The 17,843-nt window shown below is 38.3% G+C and overlaps 1 protein-coding gene across 1 annotated transcript in view; it reads right to left on the bottom strand.

Annotated features, from left to right (window-relative positions):
• The window catches only part of SORCS3 (sortilin related VPS10 domain containing receptor 3), a 621,794-nt gene that overhangs the window by 148,984 nt on the left and 454,967 nt on the right, over positions 1 to 17,843 (bottom strand). The window contains exon 7 of the mRNA XM_025396833.1: positions 11,972 to 12,090. Coding sequence (XP_025252618.1) covers positions 11,972 to 12,090 — 119 coding nt within the window. The remainder of the gene's footprint in view (positions 1 to 11,971; positions 12,091 to 17,843) is intronic.

Genomic DNA, 17,843 nt, shown 5'->3' with positions numbered 1-17,843 from the left:
TCAAGTCCTTGAGAAGAGGGATGGAAATGGGTGTTTAGATTGAGGAATCTCATTTATATGGGGATGAGAACAATGCCTTCTACTTCACTTAAATAGTTCACTCTACCTACAATAACTGGATACATAGTAGGGATTCAAGAAATATTCGAAAGTCTTTCAAGATTGCCTTGCATTAAGTTACCCCCAAAAGTAGAGCCTGAGACAAGGTTTTTTATGTAGTTTTTTGTTTTTGTTTGTTGAGGAATGATCTGGGGACAGGAGTGGTGAAACTAGGAAGCAGGAAACAGGGAGGGAGAGAAGGCCATTCCAGGGTATATTACTAAACCGGTTATTACTGTCAGCAATTAGGGCTCAATCCCATTAGACAGCCTATGAAAACTCATGTAGAATGAGGCTCAGACTTGCCTACCTGACACAAGAGAAAAGTACTGATCCACTAGTTATTTTTTAACTTTTATTTTAGGTTCAGGGGTACATGCACAGGTTTGTTATATAGGCATATTGTATGTCATGGGTATTTGGTGTACAGATTATTTTGTCACCCAGGTAATAAGTATAGTACCTACTAGGTAGTTTTCTGTTCCTCTTCCTCCTCCCACTCTCCACCTTTAAGTAGGCCTCGGGGTCTGCCATTCCCTTCTTTGTGTCCATATGTACTCAAAGTTTAACTCCCACTTATAAGTGAGAACATGCGGTATATTTTTTTCTATTTCCGTGTTAATTTGCTTAGGATAATGGCCTCCAGCTCCATCCATGTTGCTGCAAAGGATGTGATCTTGTTCTTTTTTATGGCTGTATAGTATTACACTGTGTATATGTGCCATTTCTTTTTAAATCCAGTCTACCATTAATGGGCATTTAGGTTGATTCCATGTCTTTACTATTGTGAACAAAGCTGTGATGAACACATGTGTGCATATGTCTTTACAATAGAATAATTTATTTTCCTTTGGGCATATACCCAATAATGGGATTGCTGGGTCGAATGGTAATCCTGTTTTAAGTTCTTTGAGAAATTGCCAAACTGCTTTTCACAATGACTAAACTAATTTACATTCCCACCAGCACTGATCCACCAGCTCTGGATTCCTGTTGCTAAAGTTGTCCCAGTCTTGGCACCTTCAAGACTTGTATCTGCACCAGAATAGCTAATGGGTCTCTTGCAAGCATCCTACTTGGGAAGAAATCAGCCCTGGAACAGGGGATCCATAGTGCAGGTGAGGCAAGGTGATAGCAGGCCACCTCTGTGCAAAGCTAGTAGCTGAGGCAAATGTAGCTGGAAGGATGTGAGATGGAGTATGCTCCATACAAAGGTCAACTAAATATCATTACTTTGCAATCAGATCACTAATTTGTGTTTATTCCTGGAAGTATTTCAAATACTAACAGCAAACCACTATAATCATTATACATATAGGAGATGCATCCAAGCTATTTAAAGAACCTCCATTTGGGCTGGCTGTTGAAAACACTTTTACTTAAGATTCTGAAAGCACTTCAAGAATATTTACCTGAAGATGTCTTTATTGGATTTCTTTTCAAGATTGTCTCTGTAACTCTTTCATTTTGCTTTAAACTCCTGTGTTGTAAATGTGTCCCTAATGATGTAATTGCTATTTATTTAACATTCAAAATCTCTCCCATTAAGACCAAATTAACATCATTTAAAACATCTCCAAATAGCTTTTCTTTGAATAATTACACTCTATTAATTTCTGCCTCAGGGTTTTTTTCAGAAAGATAATAATTTACTGGGGATACAGTAGCCACATCATAGAGGCTTTTCTACCTTCCATGATGGTATATAAAGCAGGATCTTAGATGAAGTACCAAAACCCAGGTGAGCTAAGACCAAGATGCAAAAGCAGTCTTGAAAGTTAATTAAATCCCAAAATAGTTACATCTCATATATATCATTAAAAGTTGGTTATCAAAGAAACCAACACAATGGAAGCTATGTGGGAAGGTTTTATCATGCACATATGTTGATACATGAATTGAGTCTATGAATAATTTAAAAATGAATTTGGAGAAAAGATCTAGTAATCTTTTATGTGATCGGCTTATAAAAATCCTTAAAAGAGGATGTGCATACACTCAACAGTGAGGCAGATTTTTGTATGTGGATTAGTCTCTCAATTCTTGCATTTTGTAGGGCTTTGTAGCGTTCAAAGCATTTCAAAGCCATTATTATCTCCCTTGATCCTCACAACAACCTTCCAATTTAGAAAGGGCAAGTAGCATGATTCCGTTCTACAGAGATGAGGAAATTAGTACTCTGAGAGTATAAGTGACTTGTGTAGTATTTCCTTGCTCGTAGGTGGCAGATTCCAGATTACAACCTAGGTCTTTAAAGTCAGGGCTCTTTTCTCCACATCAGACCAATAGCTATTTGAATCATAACCTGATGGAGAGCAGGGGCAATGCTCCATTGCACCTGGCACACTTCTAGGGCTCAACAAGTATCCGTTAATTGGATACCAATATTTGTTAATTGCTAGTACTTCTGGAACATCTCCCAACACTTTATAACGTACTATTTTTCTATGTTTATGCATAGAACTCTTAAAACTAACAGCAACATGTATCCAAGCTACCAACTGACTTCACTGTAGTACTGGGACCATCCTAGAAACAGTCTGATACATGTTATTGTTTCAACCTCAGAATTCCTTGTTACATAAGGTTTCTTTTTTCTTCACCACATCTATAGAACATTACTGAGAGTTGAAAATACCACTGGGTAGTAGATGGATCTACACAGTGTCACCTGTCTGGTTGGCATCTTTACAAAGGTTCAGGGAGTAGCTAGCTATTCTGGGTTTGCATGAGTGGTTGTGGGTGCCACAGGTTCGGGAAGCCACTCTCTTCTCCTGGCCTGAATCTGCACAAACCCTCCCAGGCTCAAGTGGCCAACTGTATCTTTAGGGTTCCTACCCTTTCCCTGTGCTCAGTTCCTAAAAACCATGTCCTTTTCCAGAATGTTCAATTTGCAGTACGTCATCTCACAGGGCACTACAGGCTCACTTAAAACAGCGAGGGAAAGTTTCATTCTGTGCCAAGGCAACAAAAACATCAGGGATGTGGAGAGAGACCTAGCAGAGGCAAGATGACCGTCCCTCCCTCAAATTTTCTGCTTTCTTCCCACCTCTAGAGTACTTTATTTGTATCTTAATTATGGACTTTTTTTCCTCTTGTGTTTTAAAGTTTTGAAGACTTGTCAGTATTATACCCCTTTTATGAATACAATTGCATGCACAATGAAAGTTTATTCCATGAGTAAATGAACTCTTACCACATTGAAGGTCACCCTCTGTGACATGAAGGGAGTATAGGGCAGGGTTTCACACAATCCACTGCAGACATAACATACACATTGCTGGTGATAGGTTACTAAGGGACTGTTCTTGTTTCTTCATCACATTCCCTAGTAGCAAGGGGAGCCAGGGTATGAATCTTATTACTACAGGAATTTCATTGCAACTGCTGCTAAAGTACAGATTCTTCAGGATAATCACTAGAAATGCTACTCCATAAGGAGAAAAGACAGGATTTTCAACCATCTTGGCTCAGAACACAGAAATCAACTTATTGCTTCCCCTGCCCCTACAGAGGAAAGCCGATTTCTTTTTTATCCAAGTGGAACGGAGGCATTTCAGGCAGACTTTTCCCTATTAAAACAAGGGCTCTTCTGGGAAGGATTAGCTTTTGATTTTGCTACAAAACCTCAGGTCCCCTACACAGAAAAGGAACTGACAGATTCACAAATTTCACAGCTTTCTGTATATCTCCAGCTCAGCTTGTCCAACAGCTGGAGATCAAACACTGGGTTCCCCCAAGCAAAACCATCAGAATGGCTACCTTTATCTCCTAGTCAATAGGAAAATAAAAGGTGAAGTAGAGACCTTCGAGGTCTCTCTAAATAGTAGGAGCTGCGTGGGTGGTTTATCCACCCTTCTACTGCACATAAGACACAGAATTAAAAATAATACGTCAAGAGAAATAAAATTATGATTGGGCATGAGGCACATTCCTTTATGGGGCAAACAGGAGAGGATAAAATTTTTAATATCATGGGAAGAGGTTTAATTTAATGAATGAATATCATTATAAAGAGGTTACCAAGGTTTTTCATTATTTAAACTGTACTCTCAAATGCATATACTGTACTTTTGTATATAATCTCTACTCCTGTGTAAATAATTACATATTAAGAATATGCATCACATTTATTAATATGCAGAGAAAAGATTTGGGCCTGGATCTCACCTGCATTCCTCATGGTTCAGCTGTCCACACATGGAAAACCTCACCTTTGACCAATGCAGCCAACAGGGCTGCAAAAAGTCAGTGTTTTCAAACATTAGTTAGCAGCAGGATCCTTTTGTCAAATGAAAGAGTATTAGGAAACCTAATATACAGAGCAAATAAAAGCAGAGTTGCTCTGTTTGAGGAGGTGCTGGGAAGCCCAAAGCCCAGCCTTTCCAGGCATCCCCCTCGATTTGGCACGTAAGGGTGGGAAAGGATGAATGGAAAGTCTGGTCTCTTTTGTTTGTGAGGTTGTTTCTTCTTTCTCAGTTATATGTCTCTGTTAGGACTAAAACCAAATATAAAACATCAATATTTTTAAAAGTTTGAAATTTAAGTAGATAAATCTCTACAGTCAGGAAAAAAACAAACCCACCAAAGTCTCTTATCCTCATCTTGCTGTTATTCAACTGCTTAAATAGTAGGAATAAAAAATAATCTGCCTCTACACGGATCCCCTTTAAAAGCCAAACCAGTAAGCATCCGTCAGTGGAATGCACAATCCTCAGTGTCCAGCTCTGCCTTGGTGCTACTCCCTGGCGATGCCACCTTGAAGGGACTCGAGCCTTGCTGCTCTCTGACTTCTTCTACCAAGGCCATTCTCTGACAGACTGGTAGGCAGGAACAGGTAGAACACCACTTCCTCTGATACCCTGACACTGTGCTCATATAGCATCTGCGTAGCTTCTCCAACAGAGTAGGAAAAGCTGCTCTGTTGGTCTGTGGGTTTTCTGCTTTGACAAAGCCTGCAGAGGCAACTTTAAATGAAAATGCTTGCCCTTTTCTAGGTGACAGGCAAACATTGATCACAATTGACACAAATCTTACCTTCTCCATAAAGCCCGTACTGATCCTCATTTCCATTTTCAAAACTTATACCCCCCACCCCAAAAAAGATTTTAAAATGACACTGGTTTCAGAAAATCATTTGAGATGGTTTCTAATAATTCTTTAAAAACAACACACACAAAAAATAAAACAAACAAACAAAAAGAATATAGGAAAGCATCCAAGGAATAAAAAAATGACCAATGGCAAAGCATAAAGGAATATGAAGAATAACAATACCATAAGCTTTATGTGGGGAAGCTGCTGAAATTCACACAAAAATTAGTTCTGTGCTTTCTAGCAACTATAAAGAGGGGAACACAACATTATCTAGATTTAATTAAAGAAAATAGAAAGTGTTCAATTCAGTTTTCCAACTTCTTTTTCTACCACTCCACTCCCTCCCACAATTACAACTGCCCCTTACATAAGAGGTCCTGATACATTCTGTTTTCTTTCTTCCTTAACTTTACCCAGGCCTTCTTCTCTGGCCAGAATTCTCTTTCTCTTTCACCTACTTAACTCATAGCCTTCTTTTGAGAAAGCTTGTACTGACCCTCTTCTAGGGTCAGGTGAAAAGCTCTTTCTCCAAGAGCAACATGTGCTTTCCACTAATACAGCTCTCATCATATTATATTATAATTGTTTAGTTATGTGCATTTCCCACTGGGCTGAATGTATTTTAATACATTTAAATGAATTAATATAAAAAGGACAGTGAATAATATATTGGGTAATTCTTGGACAGCAGTTTTATAAAAACGCAGAGACATTGTACATTGCATGGTCATTTCTTATGCAGTGAGCAATTGTCAATTAGGCAAGTTGTCTTGTATTGTTAGCTGCAGAAACAAGATTCCCTTGCTTCAAAAAGATAACTAACTACACTTCCTGAGAATAGGATGGTGTCTTATCTTCTCAGTTCAGTTCAGTTCAGCAAACATTTATTGAGTACCAGTCATTATGCTAAGAGCAGGAGAAGCAATGATGAATAACACACACTCCTATTCCTTTTAGAGACCTGGCTGGGGAAACATAATGCAAATGGGTAAGTACCGCACTGGAGCTTCGTCCAATCTCGACTGAGGATGTCAGGGAAGATTTCCTACGGGAGGTGCTATTTGTCCTAAATTTAAATAATAAATTTGTCTGGTAAAGGGACATCCTAGGCAGGAAAAAAAAAATATAAGAAAGGCATATAAAGTAAGAAATGGCATAGTTTGTGCATGGAGACTAAACAGGTTTATGTTTATTGAAGGTTAAAATGAAACAAGGAAGGAATGTGAAGAGCACTGGTGGGTAAGGAATTCATATGCAGCTGATGGAGTAGGTAGGATCCAGGTCATAGAGGTCTTTGCAGATAATGGTAAGGAAATTGGATTTTACCCTATAGGTGATGAGCTGCCACTAAATGTAGAAACATCGATTTTGCCCTGTGACTGGCTGGTGGGGAAGGTTGGTGTTGATCTGGGAGAAGGAAATCAATTAGTAAGGTCATTTCAGAAAATATATAATAAGCATTTATAAATGGTTTTAAATAGCCAAATAATGATGATGCTTCTCCCCTTTCCTGTTATAAATCACCCTAGAGCAATAAGAAAAATAAGAAAAGGAAATACAAACTCTATCCACAATGAAAATCTGACTCTGAAACACAATATATGTGGAAAAAGGAGTCACATATATTGTATACCAGGTGGTTCTGTCTTATGAGAAGAACCTACTCACAGAGAAAACAATCTTTAGTCATATAGGACCTCAGTGAGAACCAAGAAGGATTCTTGTTAACCTGAAACAGAGCCCTAATCTATCACTAAAATGAACCTCCTCAGATTGTTTTTCCAGGAAGAACTCATAGCATTAAAAAATAAGCAATAAACACATAAAGATAAAAGAAAACAGCATAAGAGTGATAAAGTAATATAGGAAAATAAAAGATGGAAAGGGACAGGAAAAACAAATAACAGATATGGAATAAAATATGCTTCCATAGAGCAAATAAAAACTGCAAACACACTGCTATAATTTAAAATAACCTGTATGACGAGGAGATCACCTCTATAAGAGAAGAGTTTGAAGCAGAAATACAAGAGCTCAGGGGAGGTATGCTGAGACAAGAGAAAGAGACACAATATAAACGGGCAAAGCTCAGAAAAGAACTTAAACAAAAACAGGGGAAAAAAAAAAGCAAAAAAAGCAAAAAGAACCTAGAGAACCCAGACTCTACTAAGTACTCATTGAAGAATAACGTAAGATTGTTTTTAATCTCATTTTTCTCAGTTTGCTCAGGGAGTAGAAAAGGGTTGGGAAGGGAAAAATTTTGGCTTTCTCTTGTCTTTGCTGTCTAGTGTACACATCCTAGGTATCCCGGAAGAAAGGAACCAAAACAATAAAACTGAAATAGGAAATATATTTCAAGATATGCCACAGAAACTCCTGAGAAATTAAAAATAAAGAAAAAATTAAATCTATTTAACAAATATTAATATTCCAGAAGAAAGAATCAGTACACTATGGCCAACCACAAGGTATATGTTAACTAATAAGTAATTGGTATCAAAATATTTTTTAAAGGCTTTAAGTATTGAAGTTAAAAAACAAAATAAAACAACAACAAGATGCCTTAAAGAAAAATATGAGATTGGTCTGAATGATAACAAGTTATCAGAGTAAAAATTATGATGGAAAGAGGATGACACATACATTTTATACCCTAAGAAATGATATTAAAACATAAAAAGATACAGACAAACATATTTTCAGCATTCAAGAATTAGCCTTTCTTGGAAGACAAATTTCAGATAACCAAGAGATAAATGGAAAAAACTATAGGAAAAAAACTTCTGGGAACAATTGAATACATTTACCTATAAGACTAAAATCAAAATAAATGCAGGAATTACAGTGCAGAGCAGAACGTTCATGCTCTAAAATGATGACGTAAAGAGGAATAGGACAAGAGGTCATAAACACACACTATTTTTTTTCACCTTTCTTCTGTAGTGCTTCATAAACTATTTAAGTCTAACAGAATTATATTTTAAGGCAGTAAGACAAACACTAGGAAATAACTATTCAAAATTAAGTAGCGGAAGAATTAAAGAGAGGGAGAAAATTAGAAATTCAAGGAAATATGCTGATTTTGTAATTGCTGCCAACAGGAAATCAATAGATATTGTCCAGAAATAGAAGATTCAGTATGCTATGTAAATTTCTATTCATAAAGCTAAGCACTTAGAACAAAAATAAAAATACTCAGAATTATCAAACAGACATATAGGAACGCAAACAGACCATATAATGGGAGTTTTAAAGTAATCATAATTAAACACAAAGCATATACTGTCAGAACTAAGATATATATGTCATATCTGTCAATGCAAATGGCCAAACTTACCTGTGAGAAGAAAAAGGTGGATTAAATGCTGATGATCCACTGATCTATATTTGTACCTGCAATATGTGTAGTTGTTTACCTGCAACTCATTGGCATTCTTCTACCATATTTCAATCTTAGCTAATTGATAGCTGCAAATGATACCATGTAACCTGTGTTTAGTTGATGATTAATGAAATTCAATGTTTTTCTCAAGTTTATTGGCCTTTCACATTATTTGGGGCATTGTTAATCCATTGGTTCCCATGTCATTGATAGTAAAAATAAAGCCTTCAAGGCCCAGTGGGCTCTAGCACCCTCCACCTTTCTGGCCTTATCTCTAAATTGTCTATCTAGGCCTCACTGCAGGTTCCTGCTCATCTCATTGAACTCTGAATATTGGAGTAGCCTGAGGTTCAGTCTTTGGATTGTTCCTCTTTTCTATCAATACTTATTTCTTAGTGGTCTAAGAAATGCCATCAATATGCCAGCAACTTTACAATAGATCAACTCAGCTGAGACTGGCAATTCTGTGGTCTAAAAATGTCATCAATATACTGTAGACTTTACAATGGATACACTCAGTTGCAACTGCCCCATGACCCACCCCCACTCCTGAACCCAGCCTCAAATCTCCAACCACCCACTCCTCATCTTCATGCGGGCTCGAGGGAGCCAAGGCCTGACAACCTGGCTCCACGCTCCTCTCTGACTGCACTATCTTCTGCCACCCTGTTCCTAGTTCACCACTCAATGAGGCCTTCCTAAGTCTTCCAAAATAAAACAGCAATACCTTTATGGCTTCAACATTCACAGTCCCTGATTTGTTTTTATTCATAGCACTTGTCGTTATCTGATACATTTTGTAGATATATAATAGTAAAAGATAAATAGAAAGATAGAAAGCAAATACTCGTATAACACTGTTTCTAGAGCATCGTTTTGCTGCTTTACAGATAGCGTTAACAAACATAATCCACCCAGCAACCCATGAAGTAAGTACTACGATTATCTTCTTTTTATAGATAAGTCAAAGGAGGCACAGCTCAAGGTCACACAGCTAAGTGTGGAATGCCACAGTTTCAACAAATGCCAGGTGTTAGGCTCCAAATTATATGTTCTTACCCATTACTCTTCATAACTTTTCATATCTATGAATATATGGATGTTTATATCATACACATATTTTTTCCTATCTTCCACTAGAATTAAATACCACTAAGGCAGAAACTTCGTTGTGTTCAATATCCTAACCCCAGCACCTAGCACCTAGAACAGGGGACCTCACATATACCTGGCAATGAGTAAAACTTTATTGAATAATGAAACTACATATCTTTTCAAGGAAAATAAAAATTGACACTAATTAAAGACAAAACTTCTGTCTGCTTCCAGTATAATAAAAAAGGAATGTTTCAGAATAATTTGTTTAAAAATCTGTATATCTGTCTGCAGAGTTATAGCAAACTTTATGGGACACAAGGAAAAATGAAAAAGTCTGAACATTTAAAATTCTAAGTCATGTTTCCAAGAAACAATTCTGGCATATTTAGCATTAAGGGAAGAGAAATCTGATTGGTAAATTAATAACTCACTCCTGTGCTTCCATTGTAAAAAAAAAAAAATCTACATAGAAAGAGATAAAGGGCTTAAATGGGGACCATAACAATGAGAATGGAATAAAAGGAAACACTAGAGAAATCACAAAGAGTGATATTAACAGAGGCTGTGGGTTCATTTAATTTGGCAACACAGACTGACTTTGACCTGGTAGGGGTTATGCCACAAACTGCGTAAGGGTCAAGGTCAAGTGTGACCTGTTGGTTCTGTTTTACTTGTGGAACGTCTATGTTGGGATGTTGAGTTGTTTATTTGATACGGAAGACTGCAGTACATGGTAGATGTCACAGCTTACTGACTTGAAAGTGATCAAACCTTGGAGACAGTCCTTAAAAACAGGGGATTGCTCAGGCAGTGAGTACTGGGTAGAGAAGCAGGTCAAGGGCAGAAATTTGAGGAACCCTAGAGTAGTGACTGGTGCTGTGTATTCTGCAGTGTATGTGTTCAATAAACAAACACCTATGAATAAGAGAATGAAAGTGCCGTTGGCCTGCCAAGACTTAGAAATACAATCCTGAGATTCTGGCTTTCAGGCTTTCAGTCAAGCTAAAAAAACAGGGATTTTTGAAGCCACGGAACCTTCCTCTTTTACTCCCTCATTCAAGATGGTTTTGAGTGGCTAGCTATTTTTCCTGTATTTTACTAGACCTCAAAAATCTATGTAACTAAGTTATAGAGAGAAGTAACCGTGATGCCTACAATCAGTTCAATATAACAAATATTGACTGAACACCCCTGATATGCAAAGACGTCTTGTTAGGGCTAAGGGAGAGGGGTCAACTATGTGTATAAAATATTGTCCCCATTCTCAGAGAGTGTAAAATGCAATTTGGAGAGAAGACAAATCCATTGAGATTTAATAAGTAATGGCTTCCGATAGTCTGTGTGCTAGAGGAATGGTATAGACCATAGAGCTGCAAGGGTTCAGAGGATGGTGAGTCACACTGAGCTTGGAAATTCATAGAAAGCCTCCTAGAAGAGACGGGATTGATCTGGACTGAAATACCAGGGGTCAGGTAGAGAAGGTCATTCAGGTGCTTAGGTCCGAGCAAACTCAGGGAGTTTTCAAAGTTCAACTTTCCTGTGGGAATAGCTTTCAAAACAACTGAGAATAGAAGGATGGGAAAGCAGAGTGTGGGAAATCAAGGTTGCAGTCAAATATCATGTTTGATTTATCACACACACCCTCTGTCAGTCATCTGGTGGAGCACTACCTTTTGTTCCTCTTATCTTTGCCCTGTTTTGTACCTCCTCATAGTACAAAGTAGAGATAACAAGACCCAAAATGTAAAAGAAGGCCTCCCTGGTCTGCCTAAATATGTGAGTCCCATCTCATTTTTCCCAAGACTGAGTTCTGGGAGTAAATGCTTTGGGACATGGACATTGAGAAGGTAGTCAGCATCGGAAAGAAGGGGGAAGTTTAGTGAATACTAGATATATCCAGAAAAAGAATCCTGAAGATGCTTAATTTATAGGGGATTTTCATTGCCAAGTTAAACAGGTCACTTTGGGTGGAAATAGAATGTGGCTTTGATAAATTACTTAAAGTCAAATCCCATTAGAAATTTGACTTTAAGTTACTTCAAATCCAGTCCAAGACCTAGTCAATTCAGACAGCTCCTGTGCTATAAAATGGCAATCCAATGGAAGGATTCAGTGCATCACTAAAACCAGTAGAAGTCCGGGCTCTCCCCAGAGGACTGGGTCCCCGAAGCAAAGGAGGGACAGTGTCTCAGCTCCACATCTTCACAACCTTGGGAAAGCCACCCTCCTTTCCCTAGCAAGCAGCCAACTTCAATGATGCATCCTCCCACCACCAACTGCACTTTCTGTACTCACCTGAATGAAGATATATTCATCCTGGACAACCAGGGAACTGATGTCAATGGAGCGGGCAAAGGGCCCACTTCTAGTTGTCTCGGCGCATTCCTGGATCCTGCAGGTGAGGTAGTGAGCATCTGAAATAGGAGGGCAGAATGATGCTTAGATACAAGCGAAAACCATGAGGGAGCCCCAGGTGGCACACAAAGCTCTACTTCATGGGGGAATCAACAAGATAATTTAAAATAACAGTGAGATTTCATGTTTTTGTCCACGGAATTTATAATAATTCCCCAAAAATTATAATACCTAGTTTGGACAGAGAAGTGGAAAAATAGTTCATCTCCTATCATACTACTGAAAGAGTAATTTGGTATAGTTTTTTGGAAGAACAAATTTGAAATACGTATCAGAATTTTAAAGGTACATACCTTACATCAGTAATTCTAATTCAAGGAGAATCTGTTCTAATTTTCTAATTAGAGAATTCTAATTTTCTAGATGTTTTCTAGAGAAAGACTCATATTTTCACAAAGAGTCAAGGCAACAATATTCACAGTGGCATTGTTCATAGTAGTGAAAAATTAGAAATAGGCTCAATGCCCATGAATTAATGATCACTTAAATAAACTGAGATACATGCATATGACAGAGTACTATGCCGCAATTAGAAGAATTCGGTGGATACATATGCTTTAACATGGTAATTTCTCCAAAACGCACTGTTCTGCAATCTTTTAAAAATTAGTTAGCATCATGTATAGTATGATCCAATTAGGCTTATGCCATACTGCATAGAACAATGTTTAAAGGATACATATGAAAATTAGCTATGATTACTTTTAGGCAAAGAAACGGACTCAAGGAAGTAGACAGAATTCAAGTGGGACCTTTGCTTTTTACATTACATACATTTTTATTATTTTTACAACAAGAATGCATTCATTTCTTATATAACATTTACAAAACTTACATAATTACTTGTAAAAATCTTCTAGAGATCTCAACAGCTGAACCCTCCTCCCTCGCCTCAAGCAACCCAAAAAAATGCATGGTACCAGCTGTAGCTGAATGGGAAATCTTTGGCTCCAAAAGGCATTCTGATTATGACTAGAAGGTTATCCAAGGAAAGGCAATCCATTTAGTTTTTTGCTCTTTAATTAAGGAAAAACTACAGGTCAGTCTCTGTGAAGAATCCACTATAAAAATTTACTTTAAAAAAGGTTATTATTCATTTAATGAAATTTAAAAATAAATGATAAAAATGGAAAGTAGAAATCATTTTAAGATCAAAAGTAGAGAAATCTTATCTAAAACCACATACATTATTACATATGCCTATCTAATAATGCAATTGTTTCCTTGTATGTGTGCGTATGTGTGCAGAGGTGTCAGAGGCTACAGAGAAGGGAGTGGTAGGCAGCAGATACATAAAAGCAAAAGGCTTACAGAAGCAAAAATATATAACAATTGAGATTAAACTATGGGTACTTTAAATCATTTCTGTTTAAGTAATTGATAGATGGATTCAACAAGTATTTCTTATGCACACACTACATATTGGGTATTGTTTGGGTACTAGGAATAAGGCAATGAATTAGAGATTTTCCATTCTAAAAGAACCTTCTGTCTAGGAAAGAGTTTACTCATATATGTAGCTAGTTATTACACATATTAATTTAGAAACATGATGCTACTTTAAGAAAGAAATATTTTAATGGGAAATGAATTCATCACATGCTATACATAACTACTTCTTGAATGTTTAAATTTGAGCAATGTCTGTTTGCTTCGGTAACTATAATCTGACTAGGTCTAGCATTGATTCCATTTGCCCCAGTGGCAGTTATCATCTGCACAGTAGCTCCAGCCTCTGAACTTTTCTTTCTTCTGCATCCCATACAATCCAGTTGGTTCCTAATCCTTGACAATTCTGCCTCTGAAGTGTTTCAAGTCTCTTCTCTTCCCTCCATTACCTGCACCATTTTCCTGGGACACTTTCTTGTCATCTGTGCTCCTTCTGCACTCATTTCACATCTAGGGTCCATGTGGATGATGAGTTGGAGACTGGATGGACTTGAAACAAGCAGCCAAAGGCATCTCTAAAACCTAAGCTGGGGTTAATACCTCCCAGCATCAAAACCACCACTAATGCTGAGTGCCTTGGGATACGGCCTGAATAACTTTGTATGACAGGGCAGGCCTTTACAACTATCCTAATAAACTCAAATGCTTAAGGAGGCATGCGAATTATGTATGAGAGTAAAATTAGCGGGGGTAGATGATAAGTGGTGGCTGGCACAAGATCTCAGTGTCAGGGATCTCTGAGGAGCAGCAGAGACCACACTTAAAGGGCAAACATTCGCCTCTTTTAAGGGGGAACTGCTCCTCCACACAGAATTCATATGCAAAAATAAGACGTTCTGAGTTTCTAAGAAAAGCTAAATGCCTCTATTTTTTAAATGCTAAATTTCCTAATTTTTATAATTGAGAGCTATTGGGAGGCCAAGGTGGGTGGATCAAGAGGTCAGGAGATCAGACAATCCTGGCCAACATGGTGAAATCCCATCTCTACTACAAATGCAAAAAATTAGCTGGGTATGGTGGCAGGCACCTGTAATCCCAGCTACTCGGGAGGCTGAGGCAGGAGAATTGCTTGAACCAGGGAGTCGGAGCCAAGATTGCAGCACTGTACTTCAGCCTGGTGACAGAGCAAAACTTCGTCTCACAAAATAAATAAATAAATAAATAAATAAATAAATAAATAAACAAAGTTGAGGGCTAATGTAAATATAAAAGATGGTACAGGCCAAACACCTTGAGGCCAAACAAAACAAACCTACACTCCAAATGAAACCCAGGAGCCACTGTTTTTTTTTTTCTTTTCTTTCCAACTTTTATTTTAGATCCAGGATGTACATGTGCATAGGCAAATTGCATGTTGTGGGATTTGGTGTACAGATTATTTCATCACCCAGGTAATAAGCATAGCACCCAATAGTTTTTCTATTTTCATCCTCCTCCCAACCTCTTCCCTCAAAAGTAGGCTCTGGTGTCTGTTGCTCCCTTTTTTGTGTCCGTATGTACTCAGTGTTTAGCTCCCACTTATAAATGAGAACATGTGGTATTTGTTTTTCTGCTCCAGTGTTAGTTTGCTTAGGATTATTGCCTCCAGCTCCATCTATGTTGCTGCAAAGGACATGATCTCATTCCTTTTTATGGTTGCATGATATTCCATGGTGTATATGTACTATATTTTCTTTATCCAGTCCACGGTGGATGGGCATTTAGGTCGATTGCACGACTTTGCTATTGTGAATAGCACTGCAACGAACATGTGTGTGCATGTTCAATGATTTATATTCCTTTCTGCTCTGCAATTTGGTCATGACCTTCCTTGCAAGGAAAGAGACGGACTTTCTTACCCTCATTCCCTGACCCTGTAGCAAGACCAGCTTGTCCAACATTCTTTAAGGACAGCCTGTATGTCCCTTCCTTTTTGTTTTGGTTCACAGAAAGAGCCAAGAGTGGCCTGGATTTCCACTTCTGGCTGAGAGGAGAGGGGAAGGCAGGGAGCCCAGGCTGTGCTTTGGAGCACATTGCTAGCCCACCAGGAATATTCTTGGAACCATCCAGTCTTAGCAATTTGCTCCTAGAATAAAGCACCAAAACAATGAAAAGCTGCAGTAAAAACATGTAAAGAAACCACAGGTGTTGACATGGCAACCTGCTTCCTTGTTACCAGCCAGTGTCTCAGAAAGCCCCTTGCACTGGTAATCAAAGGTACACACAGGGGGACACCTGCTTATCCCCACACACTGGCTCATTTCCCTCTGGCTATTTACTATTCACTCTCTCATTTGGACACTTTGAAAAAAGAAGCAAGTGTATTCGAGGCCACCACAAACAAAATCAAAACCTACCTAAACCTTGGCCCGTAGCAGGTATAATGCTGTGCCAAACTCATCCTACTTCTTGGCTCGCTCTCTACTTGCCACTGCTCAGCATGGCATGAAAGGTCCAATTTAAGAGGAAGACAGCACTGAAATGAGTTTTTGAAAATCACTTAAAATTTGGTGGCCTTGCAGTCTTGGCTGGACTCAAATATTGCAAGTCTCAATGCTTTTATTTTTCAAAACATAGAGATTGGGTAAGTGCCACAGTGCCCCCTGCCAGGCGAGAACCAAAGTAGGGGCATAGGGAAACCAAATTGTCAGGCAGGCCTAGTGGTCAGAGAGAAGTAACTGAGGGTTATGGAGGAACTGTGGCTGTCAAGGGTGAGCAGGGAATATCATTTGCTTCAAACCTCACATATGTAAAATGTCTCAAATTAGAACTCTAGACATTACCTCCAAATGAGGCTGAACACAGTTATAGAGATTCTATGATGAAATTCACAAAGGTATTTATGACATAACTTAAAATCCCCAAATAGGCTTCCAATAAGTGTGGCCTTCTTATTTGTTTTTTAATAACACCAGACACCAGATAAAATGAAAGTGGTCCAGATCTCTTGAGCATACTCCAGTGGTTCTGAGAGCAAGGACTCCGAAGCTAGAAAGTGCTGAGATCAAATCCGGGACTTACTATGTGCAGACGGGCCTTGGCCAAGTAGCAGCATGGCTTTTCAGCTGTGAGGCACAGACAATTTAGTGTGTGCCTCTGAGGACTGTCGTCAGGATTAAATAAGATGTTGCATGAAAAATGCTTAGCACATTGTGGATACATTTTAAAAGATCAATAAATGTTAGTTATTTTTTATTATAAAGAGAAAGGGAAAGGAATCCAACTCTCAGCATCTTTTGTAGATTCAATTTATAATAAATGTCCTATTTTGTTGTGGAGAATTGAAAGACCATGATATCACAGGTTCTACAGTGAAGTTATATTCTGAATTTAAATCAGGACCTTTAGGAGTGTTGTAACATCATTTAAATGGAGCCAGCATCCATGTCTTCTCACCCTACAGACGTGGGACCAAGGATCTCATTGGTGAGAAGGGCTGCCCCACACTGACTGGTTCATTCCTTTTGTATTGGCTCAAGGTATATAGAGAAGCTGCAGGTGTCAGACACATCCTGAAGTTCCAGGAAGCAGAGAATATAAGACAGATTCTTGCCCTCAGAAGATTCCTATGCCAGTGATGGAGACGGGACATTTACAAATGAATATACCTTAGGATGCTTAGAGAACTGGTGAATGTGGGAGGAGAGATGGAAACAATCCGACACCCTTAGCTTTCTTTTCTTCCTAAGAAGCTGTATTTCTGCTCGAAGTTTCTCAGGACTCAGGGACTCAGCCTCAGCCTTTCTCTATTCATCAAGACAAGCCCCTCATCTACATCAACAAATGTAACTGGAAAGTCCAGTTCTGGTTCTGCCATACCTTTCCAAAAGGATCACCTCTTTACCAGCAGAAATAAAATCGTAGCCACTTTTCTCTTCCTGGGCTGACTTTATAAAGCTTCAGTAAAATGTTGGTTACACTGAACTGAATGTCACTAAAAGCCTATACATTTTGTTATGTTTAATTATGTGGTGACTTGTGATTATGTTTTGCCTTTGAGAATTACTAAGCATTCAGACTTCCTAGACATCAAGCTTCCTGTCATCTCAGAGAAAAAACTTTCTGTGATTTGCTCAACTTCCATGCCTTTGGGTAATAATGTACCTATTGTCAGAAATTGAAAAAGTGAATTAAAATTGTGAACAAAAAGCAAATTCAGCTCTTCAGGCCTTCTCTTAGAGAAATACCCACGAGCTGTTTATTTTATGTAACATTAACTCTCAAATGAAAATAAGTGAAAACAAGCAGATTCAAGGTAACTCTAAAAAGTTATGTAGCTTCCATCAGCACCCTTTTTCTTGACTGGGGAGTGCAACTAACCTAT

This window comes from Theropithecus gelada, chromosome 9 (assembly GCF_003255815.1).
Source record: "Theropithecus gelada isolate Dixy chromosome 9, Tgel_1.0, whole genome shotgun sequence".
In the NCBI taxonomy this organism is placed as follows: Eukaryota; Metazoa; Chordata; class Mammalia; order Primates; family Cercopithecidae; genus Theropithecus; species Theropithecus gelada.
The sequence above is the reverse complement of the archived record's forward strand: the minus strand, read 5'-3'. Positions and strand labels throughout refer to the sequence as shown.